Source organism: Cupressus sempervirens, chromosome 10 (genome assembly GCF_028749045.1).
Source record: "Cupressus sempervirens isolate cs-2001-9-10 chromosome 10, ASM2874904v1, whole genome shotgun sequence".
In the NCBI taxonomy this organism is placed as follows: Eukaryota; Viridiplantae; Streptophyta; class Pinopsida; order Cupressales; family Cupressaceae; genus Cupressus; species Cupressus sempervirens.
Window position 1 is genome coordinate 12973691 of NC_143127.1, and position 18946 is coordinate 12992636.

The 18946-nt window shown below is 37.8% G+C and overlaps 1 protein-coding gene across 2 annotated transcripts in view; it reads left to right on the forward strand.

The window, feature by feature from the left end:
* LOC149532320 (Small GTP-binding protein) overlaps positions 1–18946 on the forward strand; it is a 317802-nt gene that overhangs the window by 54742 nt on the left and 244114 nt on the right. For both annotated transcript variants that reach the window (XM_089807649.1, XM_089807650.1), the window contains exon 9: positions 14817–14913. In XM_089807649.1, the coding sequence (XP_089663775.1) occupies positions 14817–14913 (97 nt within the window). The remainder of the gene's footprint in view (positions 1–14816; positions 14914–18946) is intronic.

Genomic DNA, 18946 nt, shown 5'->3' on the forward strand with positions numbered 1-18946 from the left:
TTCATCAAGAACCTGACATCCCATTTGTCCCAAATTACATTTGACACCTGTTTCTATTGCTTCGCACTCTCCAAGAGCTCTCTGCAACTTTGTAACCAATTTTCTCAATGTTTCTTCTTTATAACCCATAAGCCCTTGATACCTGAAGAACATTTCACAGGATGGAAGAATGTCACATGAAAGCATGGCATCTAAATCAAATTTAGCAATCTCATCCCAGTCAATGAGAATCTCCTTCAAATCATCTGCTTCTTGAATCAAGGAGGAAATCAAGTTTTGCTCCATTTCATTCATATCTTTGATATGCTTAAGAACTGCAAATGTTTCTGTAATGGCTTGAACTCCTTCAGGGATGACTTCTATCCAAGACTTGGCGGCTTCAATCAGCTTTCTTTCCTTGGATGTCTGAGACACAATAACAACACTTTGGGAAGATTGTTGCCGAATGACTTCATTTAGGTGAGTAACCTCTTATTTGAGTTGATTCTTGTTCTCCCATAATTCATGATTTTTTTTTGATACATTAGCTAATGCATCTTGAGCATCTTGCAAGCAACTCAAACGTGACTGCTTCCTGATTTCTACCTTAGTAAACTTGTAATCAGAACAGGTAATTTCTTCAACAGGTTTGTCCACTAGTGGCTCAACAACTTCTACAAACTTGGTTTTCTCCAAATCAACTAAGATACTTGAAACAATCTTATCTTTCAAAGATTTGGACTTAGTTTTCTTGACAGGAAGGTTATCTGGAGGTACAACCACTTTTCTTCTCTTCATTGTGATCCTGCTCAACCATGTAGGCAAGCTGAAAATTTCATCTATGTAAGCAGGTACAGTGGAGATCATTGGCATTGATCTTGATTGTATCTCCGTTGTGACTAAACAAGATTCAGTCTGCACAGCTGAATTCATAGGTACATGATGAGATGATTCGGTCATGACTAACTCAAAACCTGTCAGAGATGTATCAAGTTGAGAAACTTGACCCTTTGTAAGAGTTGGAAAATCTTCAAACACACTTCCCAAATGTTCATATTGGTCATTTTCTAAAATGAGAGGAGTGGCTGAAGAAATAGGAAGAGCCAACGTGTTGACTTTTGAAACTGGAATAGAAGGTATGAAAACAATGGAAAATGAATCCACATCATCATCAATCTCATCTAGAAAAGGTGCTTCATGCATGAATGGTGCATGAGTCTGTGTAGGTCTTCGAGGAGATATGATCATAACTTCCCCTTCTTCTTCCTCATCTTCTTCGTCCAATTCTGTCTCTAATTGCTCCTTTGATTCCTTTGATTCTTGAACTGGTTCAGGGATCTGAGATGATTTAGATCCCTTTCTGCCCTTCAACTTGAATTTAAGAGACTTCTTTGCATCAGAAGAAGAAGCTCCATCTTTTCCTATAATTTGTAATATACCACACCACTATTTCAGTTCTTGGTGGGAGGCCGTACGGCTTGTGGGAGCACAAAACTTCAATTCTAATGACCAAGGGTGTGTGTTATAGGTGCAGGAGGAAGACCGTACTGATGGATATGATGTCCGTACGGTGTATTATAGGAACCTATTTATGTACAGTGGTTTTTTGAATAACTATGTCAACCGTACGGTGGTATGGGGCTGTGGAAGCTGTACGGTATAACTAGTACACACCAATAGCAAGCCGTACGGTGAGGATTGAGTGCCTACAGTGATTTTAGTTGCCGTACGGTGGTCACTTTAGCTGCTGTACGAGAGTCCAAATAAGTCATACGATTAAGTGGGATGGCTGTACGAAATGCAATAGGATGATGGCCATACAAAATCATGCACACTATTCAGAGAGATGCAATGAAGCCATACGGTTTGTGTAAAGTGTTAAATATTGAACAACAATGCTTCGAAAATGTAGAGAACATACAAAATCTACAGATTCTCCAACCGGAACAATTATGCAATTAAGTCCTCCAGTTGCCAGATATAGATCAAGAACATGATCGGAATAGGGTGAGGGTTAATCCCACCGAAACCAAGCAAGCCAAATAGGGAAGGTCTTCCACTTCCGAAATGGCGATCAATTGCTGAACTCCAACAGGAATCCATAGTACAGAGATATAATCCGAAGCATACCTATTGACTACTACGAGCCATGCTTAAATACCCATCGGGAAAAAGCTTTCCGAGGGTGTACAAAAGATTAGCCGACGGCGACACAAACTACTATGACAAAAATTAAATTTGGGTCCGAGTTAAATTAAAACAATCGGCCCGTTACACAAAATAATTAATTACATTTATTTTTCGTCGGGGACATCACAGTCCTCCCGCCCCGAAATTTGCTTGTCCTCAAGAAAATGCAGTGTCTGATGCTATAGGATGTGTTCGCCCTCCCACGTTGCATCATCTAGTGGTAGATGTTGCCGACGTACCAAATATTCTCTCACAGTTCGGTTACGCAAGACCTTTTCGCGCACTTCGAGAATCTCAACAGGTTCCAGGATGAGTTTCCCCTCCTCATTGAGTGGTGGAAGATCTGTAGTGACGGTGATGTTTTGCTCGATAGCCTTCTTCAGACAAGAAACATGGAAGACATTATGAATGCAGCTACCTTCGGGAAGCTCCAGTTCGTACGCTACCTCACCAATGCATCGGATCACACAGTAGGGGCCATAAAACCGGGGCTTCAGTTTCTCCTTCCCTGTTCCCTTCAATGATGACTGTCGATAAGGTTGTAACCAGAGATAGACCAGATCCCCCACTTTGAAACTCCTCTCTAACCGATATCTATCGGTGTATACCTTCTGTCGGTTTTGTGCTTGTTGCAGGTTTTCTTTCAAGCTCCTAAAAATGTCCTGTCCTTCCTGAAGCCAATCCTTGGCCCTTGGAATGCGGCTGTTGCCCAGCACTGTATCGATGAAGGAGAGTGGTTCGTGCCCGTATAGAGCCTTGAACATCGTCATCCCGATTGACATGTGATCAGTGGTATTGTAGCAGTACTCCCCGAGGTGGATCCATTTCACCCATGCACGTTGTTGTGCTAAGACATAGTTCCGTAGATAACCTTCAAGCCATTTGTTCACAATTTCAGTTTGGCCATCTGTCTGTGGGTGGTAACATGTGCTCGGTGATAGTTTAGTTTCTGCCATCCGAAACAGTTCTGTCTAGAAGATACTAACGAAGCGTCCATCTCGATCATTGACAATGTTTCGGGGTAATCCGTGTAGGTGAAAGACTTCTCTGAAAAATAGATCGGCGACCTGTGCAGCTCGAAGGTCTAAGGGGATGGCGAAGAAGTGAGCGTACTTTGTCAATCTGTCAACTACCACGAAGATGCAATCCCTTCCGTTCACCCGGGGAAGCCCTGTTATGAAATCCATTGATATACTTTCCCACTTATGTTCGGGAATCGACAGAGGCTGTAGCAATCCGGCAGGAAGAGTATGTTTAGATTTGTTCTGTTGACAAATAGTACATTCTCTGACATGCTGCAACACGTCCCCTTTCAACCCCTTCCATGAGAACCTTTCCCGCATACTTCTGTAAGTCTTCAGGAAGCCAGGATGACTAGCCAGGGGGTAGTTGTGCATATGCTTTAGGATCTTCTGCTTAAGCTTGGATTCTGGCACTAGGTAGATCCGATCCTTATAATAGATGATATCATTCACCACCTTATAACGATCATCATGATACAGGCGCTCAGCTAGTGTAAGCTTCCTGCTCTCATAGGCGATGGGGTGTCTGTCTTGTATCAAAACCACACCAATACCTTCCCTTGATGCGTCGCATTCCAAAATGAATGGTCGGGTGAAGTCAGGCAGTGCCAACACCAGACAAGTGCTCATGGCCTCTTTTAGCTTATCGAATGTGAGTTGTGCTTCTTCATTCCATTGGAAAGCCCCTTTCTTCGTCAGATCTGTTAAAGGTGCGCTGAGCTGAGAAAAACCCTTGACAAATCTCCTGTAGTAGCTGCACAATCCGAAGAACCCTTGCAGATCCGTGAGTAATTTCGGGGGAGGCCAATTGAGGATAGCCTGGATCTTCTCCTAATGCACTCGAACCCCATATTGATTGACAACATGCCCCAAGTACAATATCTCCGTCATTCCGAACTCACATTTGGATTGTTTGGCGAACAGGGATTATTCTTCCATGATACTTAGAACCTCGTTCAAATGTTTCAGGTGTTCCTCCCACGTCCTGCTGTAAATGAGAAGATCATCAAAGAACACCAACAAATACTTACGCAATTGCTTGTTAAAGATGCGGTTCATGCATGACTGGAATGTAGCAGGTGCGTTGGTCAGACCGAACGGCATGACCAGGAACTCATAGTGTCTGTAATGGCAACGGAAGGCCGTTTTCTCCACATCCTCTTCCCTCATTCGGATCTAATGGTATCCGGAAGGGAGATCTATTTTTGAAAAATAGACCGCACCATGTAGTTCATCCAGCAGTTCATCTATCCTCGGAATGGGGTACCCGTTGTTTATTGTCCTCTTGTTCAGTGCACGATAGTCCACACACATACGCAATGTTCCGTCCTTCTTCTTGACCAACACCACTGATGATGCAAACGGGCTAGAACTGGGACGGATCCATCCCTTATCAAGTAACTCGTGGATCGTCCGTTCGATTTCATCTTTGAACTTCTTCAGGTGGCGGTACGGTGTGGTTATAACAGGTTTCGCTCTTGGTTGCAACTCTATCGTATGTTCAAATCCTCGATGCGGCGGTATGCCAGGAGGAATATCCATAAAAACCCTTTCATGCTTACTTAAAACATCTTGAAGCTCTTTATCCTGTGGAGGTGTTCGGTGCCCTTTAATAGGTTCCGCCGAGATGAAACATTGTGCAGCCCATGCAACATCATCATGCCGTAGGATTGCCTCCATCCGATGCGCAGACACTTCCTTCGGTCCTTCATTTGCCATCCCTCGGACGACCACCTTCTTCCCATCAGCCACGAAAGTGAAGTCCATTCGCTTGAAACTCTTAGTGTATTCATCAAGCGTCTCCATCCACTGTATGCCGAGGATGACCTCCATGTCGGCCATATCCACTATGAAAAAGTCCTCTGTCATCGTGTGATTTGCCATCGTGAGGCTCAGCTGAGGAACTAGGTGCGTGCATGGCAGGAAAGTCCCTCCGACAACTTTGACCTGAAAGCCCACGTGTGCTTCCGTCGGAAGATTTCTTCGCTGTACTAAAGATGAATTTATGAAATTCAATGTAGCTCCGCTATCCAACATCACTGTGACCCTTTGTCCCTGAAGGGTACCTCGCACACGGAAAACTGTGCACCTTGGACTGACAGCCAAGGCAATGGATCCTCCACGTTTTATTAAAGCGGCAATCCTCTCCGTATGGTTGAAGTTGGCCATGTCAGTGTCATCGCTAGGTTGGATGTCTTCCACTGGCGTTTCCTCTTGATCCTGCTCATCTTCTTCATCGGACATCACTTTGATGTAATGAATTTTCCCTTTCCCGGGGCATCGGTGGCCAAGTTCCCGAGGCCCCTTGCAATTAAAACATAACTTCTTTCTTCGGAGTTCTTGTCGGGATGCTTCATCCAGTGATGGCTTCTTGGGCGGAGGTTTGTCCCTTGGGAACATCGGCGGTTTCGGATGTGAATGAATCCGAGAGGATGAGGATGATGCTGACGACGATGCCATGCTTCATGCCTTACTGATTGCTTCCGTCAAGGTTGACGGGTTGAATCCTTTCACCCAACCTTTCAGTGGTTCTGCCAGTCCATCCATAAAGAGAACGACCTGCCTTCGTTCAGAGATGTTTGTCACCAACACAGAAAGTCTCTAAAACTCCGCGATGAACTGATCTACTGATCCCGTTTGCCTCAGCTGTGCCAGATCTTTGAAATTGAGCTCGGGGTCTTTTCCATCAAATCGTTCAATTAGTCTCTCTGTGAACTCAGCATAAGTCTTTATTTGATCATGCCCAAGAGTGATAGTGCCATGGTGCCACCATTCGTGCGCAACGCCCTTCAAGTGTAACGTGGAAAATTTGATCGCTTCTTCTTCGGGCATAGGATTTAGCTGGAAGTAGGTGTTGGCTTTCATTACCCATGCTTGCGTTGAAATGGAGCCTCAACCGTCAGATGGAGACAGGTTCACCTTACTCAATTTTCTCCTTAGGTCATCGTTAAAAAATCCTCCTCTGTTTCCACCTCTTGCGTATCTCATTCTTAGATCTATGTAATCCTTGTAGGAGATGTCTTCTTCAAGATTTGCATTCCGCCAATCCTCCTGTATTTCCTTGAAGGTTGGAAGTCTCTCTCCGTGATGTGTCTCAGTCCGTGGTGGGAAAGTCAGCATGGATGGTCGAGAGTGTGTAGTGTGAGGGTGTGATCTGCCTGCCACCGAATCTGCGCTATGTCCATTCGGTTTTTTCAGAAATTTTGTTTTTCGCCAACTTTTTGAAAGTTTCTTCCATAAGCCGCTGAGTATCAGTGATCTGTGCCTGGTTCCGCGCAAGATCCCTCAGAAGTGCAATGAGTTCGACACTTGTCAGTTCCCGTTCCCATTCCTGTTCTTCAGCCATTCGATCAACAGAATGTGACCTTCTTCTCTTCCGGCTATAAACTCGCATTCACTGATCACAGTCTGGCAGGATCGATTGCTCTAATACCACTGTAATATACCACACCACTATTTCAGTTCTTGGTGGGAGGCCGTACGACTTGTGGGAGCACAAAACTTCAATTCTAATGACCAAGGGTGCGTGTTACAGGTGCAGGAGGAAGACCATACTGATGGATATGATGTCCGTACGATGTATTATAGGAACCTATTTATGTACGATGGTTTTTTGAATAACTATGTCAACCGTACGGTGGTATGGGGCTGTGGAAGCCATATGGTATAACTAGTACACACCAATAGCAAGCCGTACGGTGAGGATTGAGTGCCTACGGTGATTTTAGTTGTCGTACGGTGGTCACTTTAGCTGCTATACGGGAGTCCAAATAAGTCATACGTTAAGTGGGATGGCTGTACAGAATTCAATAGGATGATGGCCATACGGAATCATCCACACTATTCAGAGAGATGCAATGAAGCCATACGGTTTGTGTAAAGTGTTAAATATTGAACAACAATGCTTAGAAAATGTAGAGAAGAACATACAAAATCTACAGATTGTCCAACTGGAACAATTATGCAATTAAGTCCTCCAGTTGTTAGATACAGATCAAGAACATGATCGGAATATGGTGAGGGTTAATCCCACCGAAACCGAGCAAGCGAAATAGGGAAGGTCTTCCACTTCCGAAATGGCGATCAATTGCTGAACTCCAACAGGAATCCATAGTACAGAGATATAATCCGAAGCATACCTATTGACTACTATGAGTCGTGCTTAAATACCCATTGGGAAAAAGCTTTCCAAGGGTGTACAAAAGATTAGCTGACGGCGACACAAACTACTATGACAAAAATTAAATTTGGGTCCAAGTTAAATTAAAACAATCGGCCTGTTACACAAAATAATTAATTACATTTATTTTTCGTCGGGGACATCACATAATTTCCAGCTACGATTTCCTTTTAGGAGGGCCAAAGCTTCCACAATCTAAACCCAATTTCGGATTAACCCTTTTTAGGCCTTTAAATTTCAGCCACTTGTTGGTGTTTGCTAAAATGGATTGAATTCTATCAAGAATGGATGTACCTTCCTTCTGCTGCCATTGAATGGGAAAAGGGCATCTTTTATCAAAACTTGTCTGATGAAATTCGAGATCAAGAACATTGCTATCATCTTCAATTTGGAAATCCAATGGGATCTCAAGCATGTTAAGATCAATGATTTGTTGCGAAGTTAATCTTTAGTAATCCATCTTCATTATATCCAATTCCGTTTGGATGTCAATCCAAACATCCTCGATACGATGAACATGTGTGAAAGCCCTCTTGATTTGAGAATTCATCTCTCTATAATCAAAGTCAAATCTGGCTTGGAGTTTCTTCAAAGCGATCAGCTGCAATTCTACTTCCATATTTTTTGCTTTATGTACAGAATTGATCAAATAACTGCCAATTACCAAGTGTCTAGCAGAAGAAATACCAAAACTAGGCCTGTGCAAAGCATGCTGATTAGGCTGAACTTTCATGAGTTGTCTAGCTCATTCCATCAGAATGATCTTATTAGTAGCATACCTAGGTAAGGTATACGACTCACTTTTAAAGTATCAAACCCTCAAGCAAGTAAAAGTTGGAAACTGGATAAAGATACAACCGTACTGATTTACCTTTTCCCAAGCTTCATCAGATACCCTTTTGATGGATAACTGTCTATCAAACAAACACTGGAAATGCCCAAAGAAAACATCCTAAATTCTTCTGAAATGAAACTTACTATTAGCCAGAGTGATCTGATCATAGTAATCCCAAATTGGAATCTAAAGATGATCTGCTTTGGTTGAGAGACTAGAGAAAGGTCCCATGGCAGCAGCAATGTAAACAAGGTAGGAATTCTTGTAGAAAGGTATTGAAGTTTGTACATTGAGCAAGTGTTGACGGAGTGCAGTACTAATCATTTCTCCCAAAAAGATGTGTTCTTTATTCTCCATGATCTAAAAGATGAACTTGTACATCCATGGTTCAAAATTGGTGGAAACTTTAAGACCACAAACCTACTGAGAAGAATGATAAGATCTTTGTACTTTCGCTTGAAATTAGACCTGTGGACGGTCTTTGGCCATCTGATTTACATACTTCTGATAATCTCCCTTCTTCTCATTTTGTATTTCCAAAGATGATTCTTTGGTCAGATTTACACATTTTGCATTATGTGACACTCTGAAAATTTGCTTGATAACTTCTAGATGAAGACTAATAATAACCCTGCCATCAGCATCCTTAATCATCTTTGATTTTGGGCTGATGTTTTGCACATCCGAGAGCGAACTTAGGTTCCATGGCAGCCATGGGAACTGTAGATACCAAGTGAATATGACTTCTCTTAATACGTTTCATAGTTTGCAAACTCTTCGAGTACTCCCAGAGTTGTCAAGTACTCTCCATTTTTTTTGTTGGGCGAATACTCTCAAGATTAGCTCTTGCGTTTTTATAGGCACAAAAAACTAGGGGCAAAAATGTCGATGTAGGTAAAATGCTAGTTAGAATGTGTTTTTCACTTGTTTATGCTACAAAACCATGCATTTTCTCTTTCAAGATGATTTATTTGAATTTAATACATTTTGTTATTGATTTTTACAAATAAAAAATGCTTCTTTTATAGAATTTAATATTTGGTTATTTCTAACTTGTCGAATTTTTGCTGAGTTTTTGTCGAGCTTTATTCGGGTTTTAGCCGAGTTAAAATTTTTGGGCTTGCCGAGTACTCTCCGACTCCGAGTTTGCAAACTATGCGTTGTATCTCATGACCAACAGGATTTTCTACTTGTAGAAAATTAGTCATTTCCACATATCCGATTTTTGTGTCTAACACGTTGTCAAGGATGGATGTGACATGGGATGGAGTTGCATGAGCCAACTCTTTATCAAACTGATATTTCATCTTGCCCTTAGATTTAGATGGTGAGGGCATCTCTTGCGCTTGTGTTGCAACACAAAAATCCCAAAACATAAACACTTCATCAGAGGAAATCGTCATACGAGTTGATTCTCGATCAACAACAAAGGTTTGAGTACGGATTTGAAACTTTGTAAACCCAATGAAATGATCTCAAAAGAGAAATCATATACATATGTAGTGAAAGTAAATGGATGGTAGAATGAAATATTGTGGAAGTGAAAATGGAAGGAAATGGATATGTGTGACAACAGAACGCATGTGAATGCATGCAAATGAAGATTGCTGATTTTCAAAAAGTGACTTAGGTTTTCAAGACATTATTGCATGGAAAATGGATTACATGTAAGTGCAACATATAATGAGGGATGAAAAGTGAGATGAGATGTGAATGTGGATGAAGGATGGGCTTGTATGTAAGTGCAAATAACAGATGAGATGTGAAGTATGTAAAGACACAGAAAGTGGAAAAAAACGTATTTTCTCATGGAGGCGTAAGTGCATATGGAAAGATGGAAATGGAATGTAGCTTCAAGTGAAATGAACTTTATAGTCATCTTTGTGATAAGGTCAAGTCAAAGTACATGGGAAAACATGGATATGACATTTTTGACTTTTCAAAAAGTGACTTCGATAAAAAAACGGGTTTGAGAGATGCAATTACACGCAAGGCTTTTCATGTAATCATGTCGTGCGAGTGGATGCAGGAAGTGAGATGAGTGAAAATGGAAATAGAAAATGAGATTACATGCACGTGCAGATGATGAATGAGATGAAAAACATGTAATCGCATTTGACGAATGAGATGTGAAGTGTTGTGACATGAAAGATGGAAATGGAATGTGATGATGTTTTCGCATGAAATGGAAGGTGGAGTGAAGTGAAAAATGGCCAAGTTCTTGGGAAAGAACTTGCAACTTATCCAAAATCGAGAAAAACCGAAAAGCAAGCACACAAAACACATAACAAACTTCAAAAGAAAAGCGTACCTTTGGCAAATGACTCAAACATGTCAACAAGCAAAGCACTTCAATATGCAATTTCGAATTTGGAGTTTGGAAAAAAACCAAAAACATGAAAATGAACCATTTCATCATTTTTAAAGGAAAAATACACTTTCCATGGAAACAAAATCATTAAGTGTAAATCATCAAGCTAAAATGTGCACAAAATCAGCAAGATAAGCACAAATTTATTTACAAGAAAGAAAATGTCCACTTACATAATAATTAAGTGCCAAAAATGAAGGAGGGAAAAGCTCCAATATTGAAAAATTCTCCAACAAACTTAGATCGTTTCAAACTTTGCAAGAGGAATTTGTAGTGGGCAGCAAATGAGCATTTTTGATGCACGGTGCCAAAAACGTGCCCTAAGAATGTTGAAACTTCCAACGTTTTTGGCAATGCATGCTCTTGGGACGTTTTTGGGAAAAAACGTGAATCTCTAAGTGTATGAAATAGGTCGTTTTTGACTTCCAAGTGCAAAAACGTGAGCCAAGATACATTGCAAATGAACAAACATGCCAAAATGCCTCTTTCCCTTGCAAAAACGTGAGCCAAAATGATGGATTTTAGGTATTTTTCACCAAAATGTGCCCATGAATGGAGGATTGAAGAATTTCCATGGAGGAAATCAAGCAAAAACACAAAAAACGTGTTCTTGAGAGCCAAATGCATGAATTTTTTCCAAAAACGGGTTTTGGAAGGGCAAGAGCATGTGTTTTAATGCAAAACACATTTTGGAGGTGTATGCATATATTAAAAACATGCTATGAAGCGAATCGCACCTTTTGGAGGCCATTACATGTTTAAACATGTAATGGGTTCTCGCAAGGCAAAAAACACACCTTTTTGGTGCATAAGCATGTTTTAAAAATGTGCTTTTTGCCCAAAAACGGGTTTGGGAAGTGCAAATACATGTCTTTAGTGAAAAAACTCGGCTTTTTGGTGTAAAGACATATTTAAGTTACATGCATATAGCTCATCTTTTTGATGTCATTGCACATTTTAAATGAGTTTACATGCAATGACATTAAAAAAGGCCACCTTTAAATGATTTTACACTTTAAGTTGAGTTTTACATTCAATGGCATAAGATCCACCTTTATGTAATAGCCCAACCAGTTATAACTTCAACAAACACCAATTTCTATTATATTTCAGTTGTTTGACATTTCGTCAAACACTTTGCAAGCAAGCTTTGCTACCATTGCAATGAGCCTTGCTAGCTCTCAAACAATTTGTGAAGAAGAATTGATTCCTTTTTTGTTTTTGATGTTTTGCAATTTTTCATACAATAATATAGCAGCGAAATATAAGATATTGCAATAATAATTTGAACTCAAATGTTTGGAAATTACATAGGGAATATACAGTTGAAAATTCTAGATTTTAATACCAATTTAGATACTGAGTATTTTCACAAAATATCAACTCAGTTTATAAAATATCCCCTATTATCTAAATCAACAATACCTAAAAAAATTAGAAGTTACAGTCCATGAACTTACATGTAGACATGCTTTGGAAACCCTTTGAAATGAAGACTAGCAACAACAAAAGAATTCTCTAACAAACAAATGCAACTGTAGATATGTTGCTCCCAAAGTGTAGATAGAAAAATAATGCCCAACAACAGATATAAACGGTGCCCAACCAACTCCAAATTAACCAACACACAATTTGATATAACAATTCCAACGAATGCCTTCACAAATTCTAAAATAATCTCCAACAACAAGAAAATTTAAACTTCTCCTTACCAACAGTTAATACAGTAGGAGAAAAAGGCAATTGTATACCTCAACACAATTGCAAATGCAATTCTCAGAATTGAATCTACAATACTTCAGCTGTAGATCCCAAACCCTTTTACTTCAGCAAGGGCACAAAATTTCAGAACTTCAAAAGTGTCAGGAAGACAACAAGAAAAAAAAAAAAATTTAATTGGATGCTTTACTCATCAAATGGGCTCATATTTATAATCTCCAAATGGCACAAAGTTTCCCAAATGAACTTCCCTTAGGAAGCTTCCCACGTGCAACATTAAAATATAATAAAGTGCCATTATAAACTAATTTATTAATTGCTTTTGGCTCCGAAAATGACCTTTTCCACCATAACTTAAAATTCTGACATGTGAGGCAACTGTTTCTTGTTTATGCGATTTAAAACTTTTCGTCCCAATTCCAATGAGTTATGATACTGAGGCGACCAACAAAAAATACTAACAAAATAGCAACCTCGGCGTATTTAGATGAATAATAATAATAATTCACTTGTCTTGTGAAAATAACTAAAGAAGTATCAAAATCGAAATTTGACAACACCATAGTGATCCTGATGATGAGAGATGACAAATGAACTTGACGGGGTGACCTACTATAAATAGACGCTCCCTCCAAGATTCTTGGAGCTCAAACCGAAAGCTTGAAATAAAAACTAAGAGCATCCTCCAACTCCTCTAACTCTAGAGCTCATCGGAACCAACAGATTGACTTACTATGATAGTAAGTCCCTCAAATGGAGCCAAACACACCAGAGGCTTCTGGAAAGCCGATAACCACATAAATGAGACTTTCAAATCCCACTGTTAGCTCACGAGAGTTGTGATGGTGAACTGACTTGGCCAACTGCAAGAACCTGCTAAAAATAGGGACATTAGACTTTAAGTGATTTTTACATGTAATGACATGAAAAAGCTCCACTTTCAAATGATTTTACACTTTTAAGTGATTTTTATAAGCACATGTCAATTTAATTTTGATAAAATATTACTTAAGTGGGACATAAATTATATTTACATTATCATATTAACAATATAATGTGTAAATATAATTTAATAAGTAATATTTACTAGAGTACTTGATTTAAATATCAAAAATTAAATTAAACTATATAGTTAATATAGTCACTTAAGTGAAAAATCAAAAAACAACTCAACTTAAAAATATAACATAAAGTGCACTATAGTTGCTTTAAGTGAAAATTTAATTGATAAAGTAACCTAAAAACATAACATAAAGTGAATTTAAGTTATATTTTTCAAAAAGTGAATGTCAAATAAAAAATATAACATGATATTTTTAATTGTTGATATTCTTTCCTTGATTGATGATTTGAGGCATTGGTGAAAATGATTTCTGATTAGATGGTTGATGAGTGATGATGTGATGAATGTTGGTTTGTTATATTATTGGTGAATGATGATTGAATTGATAATTGCTTGGGAGATGCATATCAGTTATGAGTTTATAAATTTTCTTATTGGCTCTATTATTTATAATGGAGAGAATTATGAATGTCGTTCTTATGGACAACATATATTTAGGACATTTCTAAGGGAACGAGTTATAACTGGTCTGAAATTGTTGTGAACAAGTTAAACAGTGAACATTGTTCAAAAATTTGGGTTGCATTTTGTTTAATAGTTTGAACTTTGATTAAATAATTTGAATACTGGGGGAATCCTTATAAGTGATTTCATAGAAGTTGATCTGTGGTATACTATCATGATATACATTCTAATCTATGATAGCTTCTTGTGAGCTTTCTATAACAATCAGTGTACATCATCATATTGAGTTGAGTCAAAACTTTCCCAAACCCATTACTTCTATGTTGTTATTTTTTCATATAGTTGAAGGCTACTTGCATAGGTTAGATTCTCAGATTGGAAGCTGTTGAATAATTAGTTTCAGCATGAATAAATAACAGAGAACCTCCAAATTTGCTTATAAAGAGTATGGGTTTTCATGAAATATGAAGCATGTTGTTATTAGTAAAGAATCTGAGTTATAGTGGATTAAATACTTAAGCATATATTTTGAAGAGTGGAGATTCCTCACAAGAGGCTTGCATATTTCTGGTTCTAGCTTGATACTTTCAGTCAAAACTCTGTCCTATACCATCATTTTTTGTGATGTTGCCATTTCAATCACTGTATATCATATATATTGGTAAACCGGAATTTTTAACTGCTCAACTGTATGTAGTTTGATTTGTGTATCTTTGAAATCTAACCGTATACAAGCCACACCATTTGTCTTGAACCTGATGAACAGGTGGTTTAGAAGTGAAGAAATAACAAAGATGCCATTGACTATTTATTTAGATATATGGATACTTGTTGATCATTAATCTTTTTTTATGAGTTGTTGCCTTCCAATGTTTTCTTGTAAGCTGCTAGTCTTTTTATTCATCATGTGACTGAAAATTATGAAAATATAAAAAACTAGTTATAATCTCATTGATGAATATTTTTTATTTTTTTGGAATGGTGTCCAACAGCTACTATGATGCATATAGAGGAGTGATTGTATATTTTCGTGTTATTGATGGAACTGTTAAGAAGGGGGACAAAGTGTTATTTATGGCTAGTGAAAAGGTATGAAGTTAATGGATCAGTTAAAATATCTGGGAGTTGAAGCTATTTTGTGATTAAAAGTACCTAATGAAATAAAAGTTCATGCTTCATGCTTTATGCACGAATACATTTCACTGTATTTTGAATTGCCTATAAAATGTTTTCTCTCCTTAGGAATTGTATCAAATCCTTACAAAACTCCTACATTAAATAATAATATTGTGTCTTTTTGTTTCATAGAATGTTTATTTCCTTTGATATTGTTAAAGTTGACTGTAGTAGATGGGTATATAGCCCTTGATAGTAGCTTGTTTCAGATGATTTGAGCTTTGTTATCCTAGAATCAAGCTGCCGGTGGAGTTTGATATTGTTAGAGGAATATGCATGGACAAATGTAGATATCCAACATCAGTGCCAATTTGTTGTTGATTTGAACTTATACATAATTATGATCGATAATCCATTAGTTAGTTAACCAGTTTTGGATTTACTTAGAGAGCATCAAATACTGTCATTAAGTTGCCAAATTGAAACAGGTACAGTATGTCTGTACAAAAAAGAACATTACTTTCATAGATACATGCACATCTGCAGTGTAAAAAACAAAACATAAGAATAAAATTCAGAACACTACATATCATCCATATGGTAAACAAAACCCATATGGTAAACAAAACATATGATATATTGAATTTATTGCTCATTGGTTCAACAATAAAAATATTTTATTAATAATCAGCATCATATGGGTCATCATGGAGACCAACATCAACATCATCATTGACATTAGATAATGTAGCTAGACTAGTAGAACCACAAACAATTCCACTACCACTTGCACTAGAAGCATGTTGGATATACAACTCACCAGAAAGTAAAGATTTTGTGGCAGATGAAAAATCCAAATCAGTTGACTTTGGATGCACATCCCACAACTTCATTCCCCCTTTGTTGTACTCATTCAATCTATGGTTAAGAGAGTAGAAGTGGGAATGCACATAAGCTAGCTCCTCTGCCTTGTGACCAATCTGTTGTGTTTCACCGAGTAGATAAAGTAGCTGGTACTCCAATCTTGCTCATATGGAGAGGAAGTAGAAACCTATCGAAACAAAAATGAGAGGCTTACAATTATAAACTTGTAAATACAATTTAAATTTGAAGTCTATTATTTTTATTATTTTTAAAGTCCTTAAAAATATGAATTTAGAGAGTGCAATAAAAATCAAGAAACTTGCATTCAATAAACTTAAAAGTTTTCTTGCAAGAGATTGGAGGAGTGGTAATGCTTGGCTGTTGAGATGACCAAGCATGAACATCCTTCTAATGCTTGTCATAGAGAGGAAGCACTTTGACAGTTAGAAGCTACAAAATCATCAAAACCACTTGTAAGTGATTCCTCCATTTCACGTTCAAGGAAGAGTTTTGCAATTGCTTTTCTAAACCCATCTCTGACTTTTGTATCTTTGTATGGTGGCACACTTGATGACATAGCAAGGATTTTGTCACTATGAGATTTGGGAGTCAATGCAAGTGCAAGAAAATATAGAGGGGTGGTCATTTTGTTACATTGCTCTATACAAATTGTTTGTACCTCTTTGTAGAAGTGGTCATTGAAAAGTTTCTATTTTTGAATTGTTAATTTAATCCCATTCTATACCTTTCGCAAAGATGGCTTATTTATGTGAGTAAAACCTATCATATGCATGATGGGCTCAGTGAAACTAAGACATTCAACTCGTTCACACCAGCAACATCAAGGATCGTACACTTTATATTTTTAGCCTTTTCTGTATTGGATTGCCTCTATAGGAACCAACTTTGACTAAAACCCATGCTAGAAAGTTGCAATCACACCTTCAGAAGTCACCTCAAGATGATTGGGTTGGATGCAAGTCTGGTTGACCTAACAACAAAATAAAAATAAAAATACACAGACATGCTCAAATGAAAAATATCAATTAGTTATTATGAAACTTTAATGTAGTTCACAATTGAGGTGTTGTAACTATTGTGAGGTTTTCACACCATCGCTCCATTGCAAATGGGGACCCCCTCTTTTTGCTTTAGCAGTGGTAGTTGTAGTTGTCTTAGGTGGTTTTAGTTGGCAACATTTTCAAGTCTCCAAGTTGAGGGAGCGAGTTTAAGCAATTTTGGTCTACAAGGAAGTCATGTTTGTCTAGGGTGTGAATGGGTGTTGAGCTAAATTTTTTAGGAGTATGGAATCAAAGCCAAGTGATTTATGTTGGAATGAGTCAAAACCTTTAGAAAATCCTTGTTTGAGCTTCAATTTAACTGTAGAATGCTAGGATAGGTTGCGGGATGTTTAAATGCTGAAGGTGTGTTGAATAATGAAATTTGGCTGATTTTGGATGTTTTAAAAAAAACCCCAAGATCTAGAATCTGCACTTGAACTCCTTTGAATCTGAAACCTATCTAAAACATACTGACAATATTTATACAAATATAACTTAATATTTTTGTTTAAATCCTCTTGCCTCTTGAGCTGAAAATGGCTAAGTGTTGAATTGTGGAGTTTGCAAGAAAATTTCCCATACTAGGCTGGATTCCACCCCTCTTTGGGAAACAATTCCCAACTTCACGTAGTATCCACCCCCTCAAATCAAGCTGTCATGTCTAGGACAGCGAGTTTCTTGTATGGTTAGCCCGTGTTGCCATGGTTTAGTGGGCTAACCGGGTTTTCTCTATATGTCCAGATTGTGTTTTGGCCTAGGCAATTCTAATTGTCGGCCAATTGAGGTCATTTCAGTGGGGGTTTTCAGACACTATTTTTAGTAAGTCAGCCTGCTCAACATTATTGGCATTTCAGGGTTGGACTGGGAGTGTCTTGTTGAGACCTTTCTAGCGAGCTATTACACATGCTTATCTGAGTCCATCTAATTAGTGATTTTAATGCCCAAAGATTTAATTGATTTATTATAATGTTACTTTATAACTTAAGTTCATATTGTTTATGTCACTTTATTATATATGAGCACTTTATTTCCTTAAGTGGGGTAAAAATATTGTTTGAAAACAAAAATAAAGAAAACAGATAAGGGAATGTGAAGGGTCACCAGGTTGTGTTTAAATTTTGTGATTAGGATTTCATTTTATCTCTTGAAGAATTATTTGGGAAGCTTTTAGCTTTCAGCCAATTTGAGGATGGAAACCCTTGAGCTCGGAGGTAGTAGACGGAAACCCGTTGTCTTGCTAGAGATCTCACATGGGTATTGCACTCGTGTTTAAACATTTATTTCCTTATTATCAATCTGACTGTATTTTTGTGTTTAAGATTGGTTATAGCATTATTTTGCTGTGGGATTGTAAAGCAATATTATTTTTAGAATATATTTTCTTTCTGTTGGATTGTTGTATTTTCTGAATGTATGGGAAATCTTTGCATGCAAATCTGTTTTAAAATTTCTGTAATGCGTTTTTGAGCATTTTTTGGAGAAAACATCTAGTTAAGGATAATAGAATGTTATCAGTGCATTGAACCAGCTATTGTGTTGGGTATAATTGGAGGTTTCATTAGAAACATTTTTACAAAAATGTTTTATCAGCCTGGGAGGGTTTTTATGAACAACAAAGAATTGCAGTTCATTTGTTTGAAGTGACAAGATAAAACTGATTCATTGATTAATTAATTGGTTTTTGCTGTAGTCTATTCTCAATCTGGTATTTTAAATGATGGAAACTTGGAAGCTATTGCAAACTTTATAAATTTTCTTTGTGAAATGGCAATGCTTGGTCATTTATTGATGGAAGTATTGTCATTGATGTCAAAGGATGAACAAAACTATAAGTGTTATCAATGTCAAAGGTATGGAGAAGAAGCCGTCATTGAAGCCAAATATAAAGAAATGATCTTTCAGCATATTCTATACCGAAGGGGATGTTTCTATCTATCATCAAAATTGGCAACATGGATCAACAAGATTTAAAAAACTGAGTATTATGTTAAGGAAGTAGCTTCATTGAGATTGAAGCAAACAACATTATAGATGATTGATCTAAGTATATATATATATAATTGTATGAAAGATTTATTATA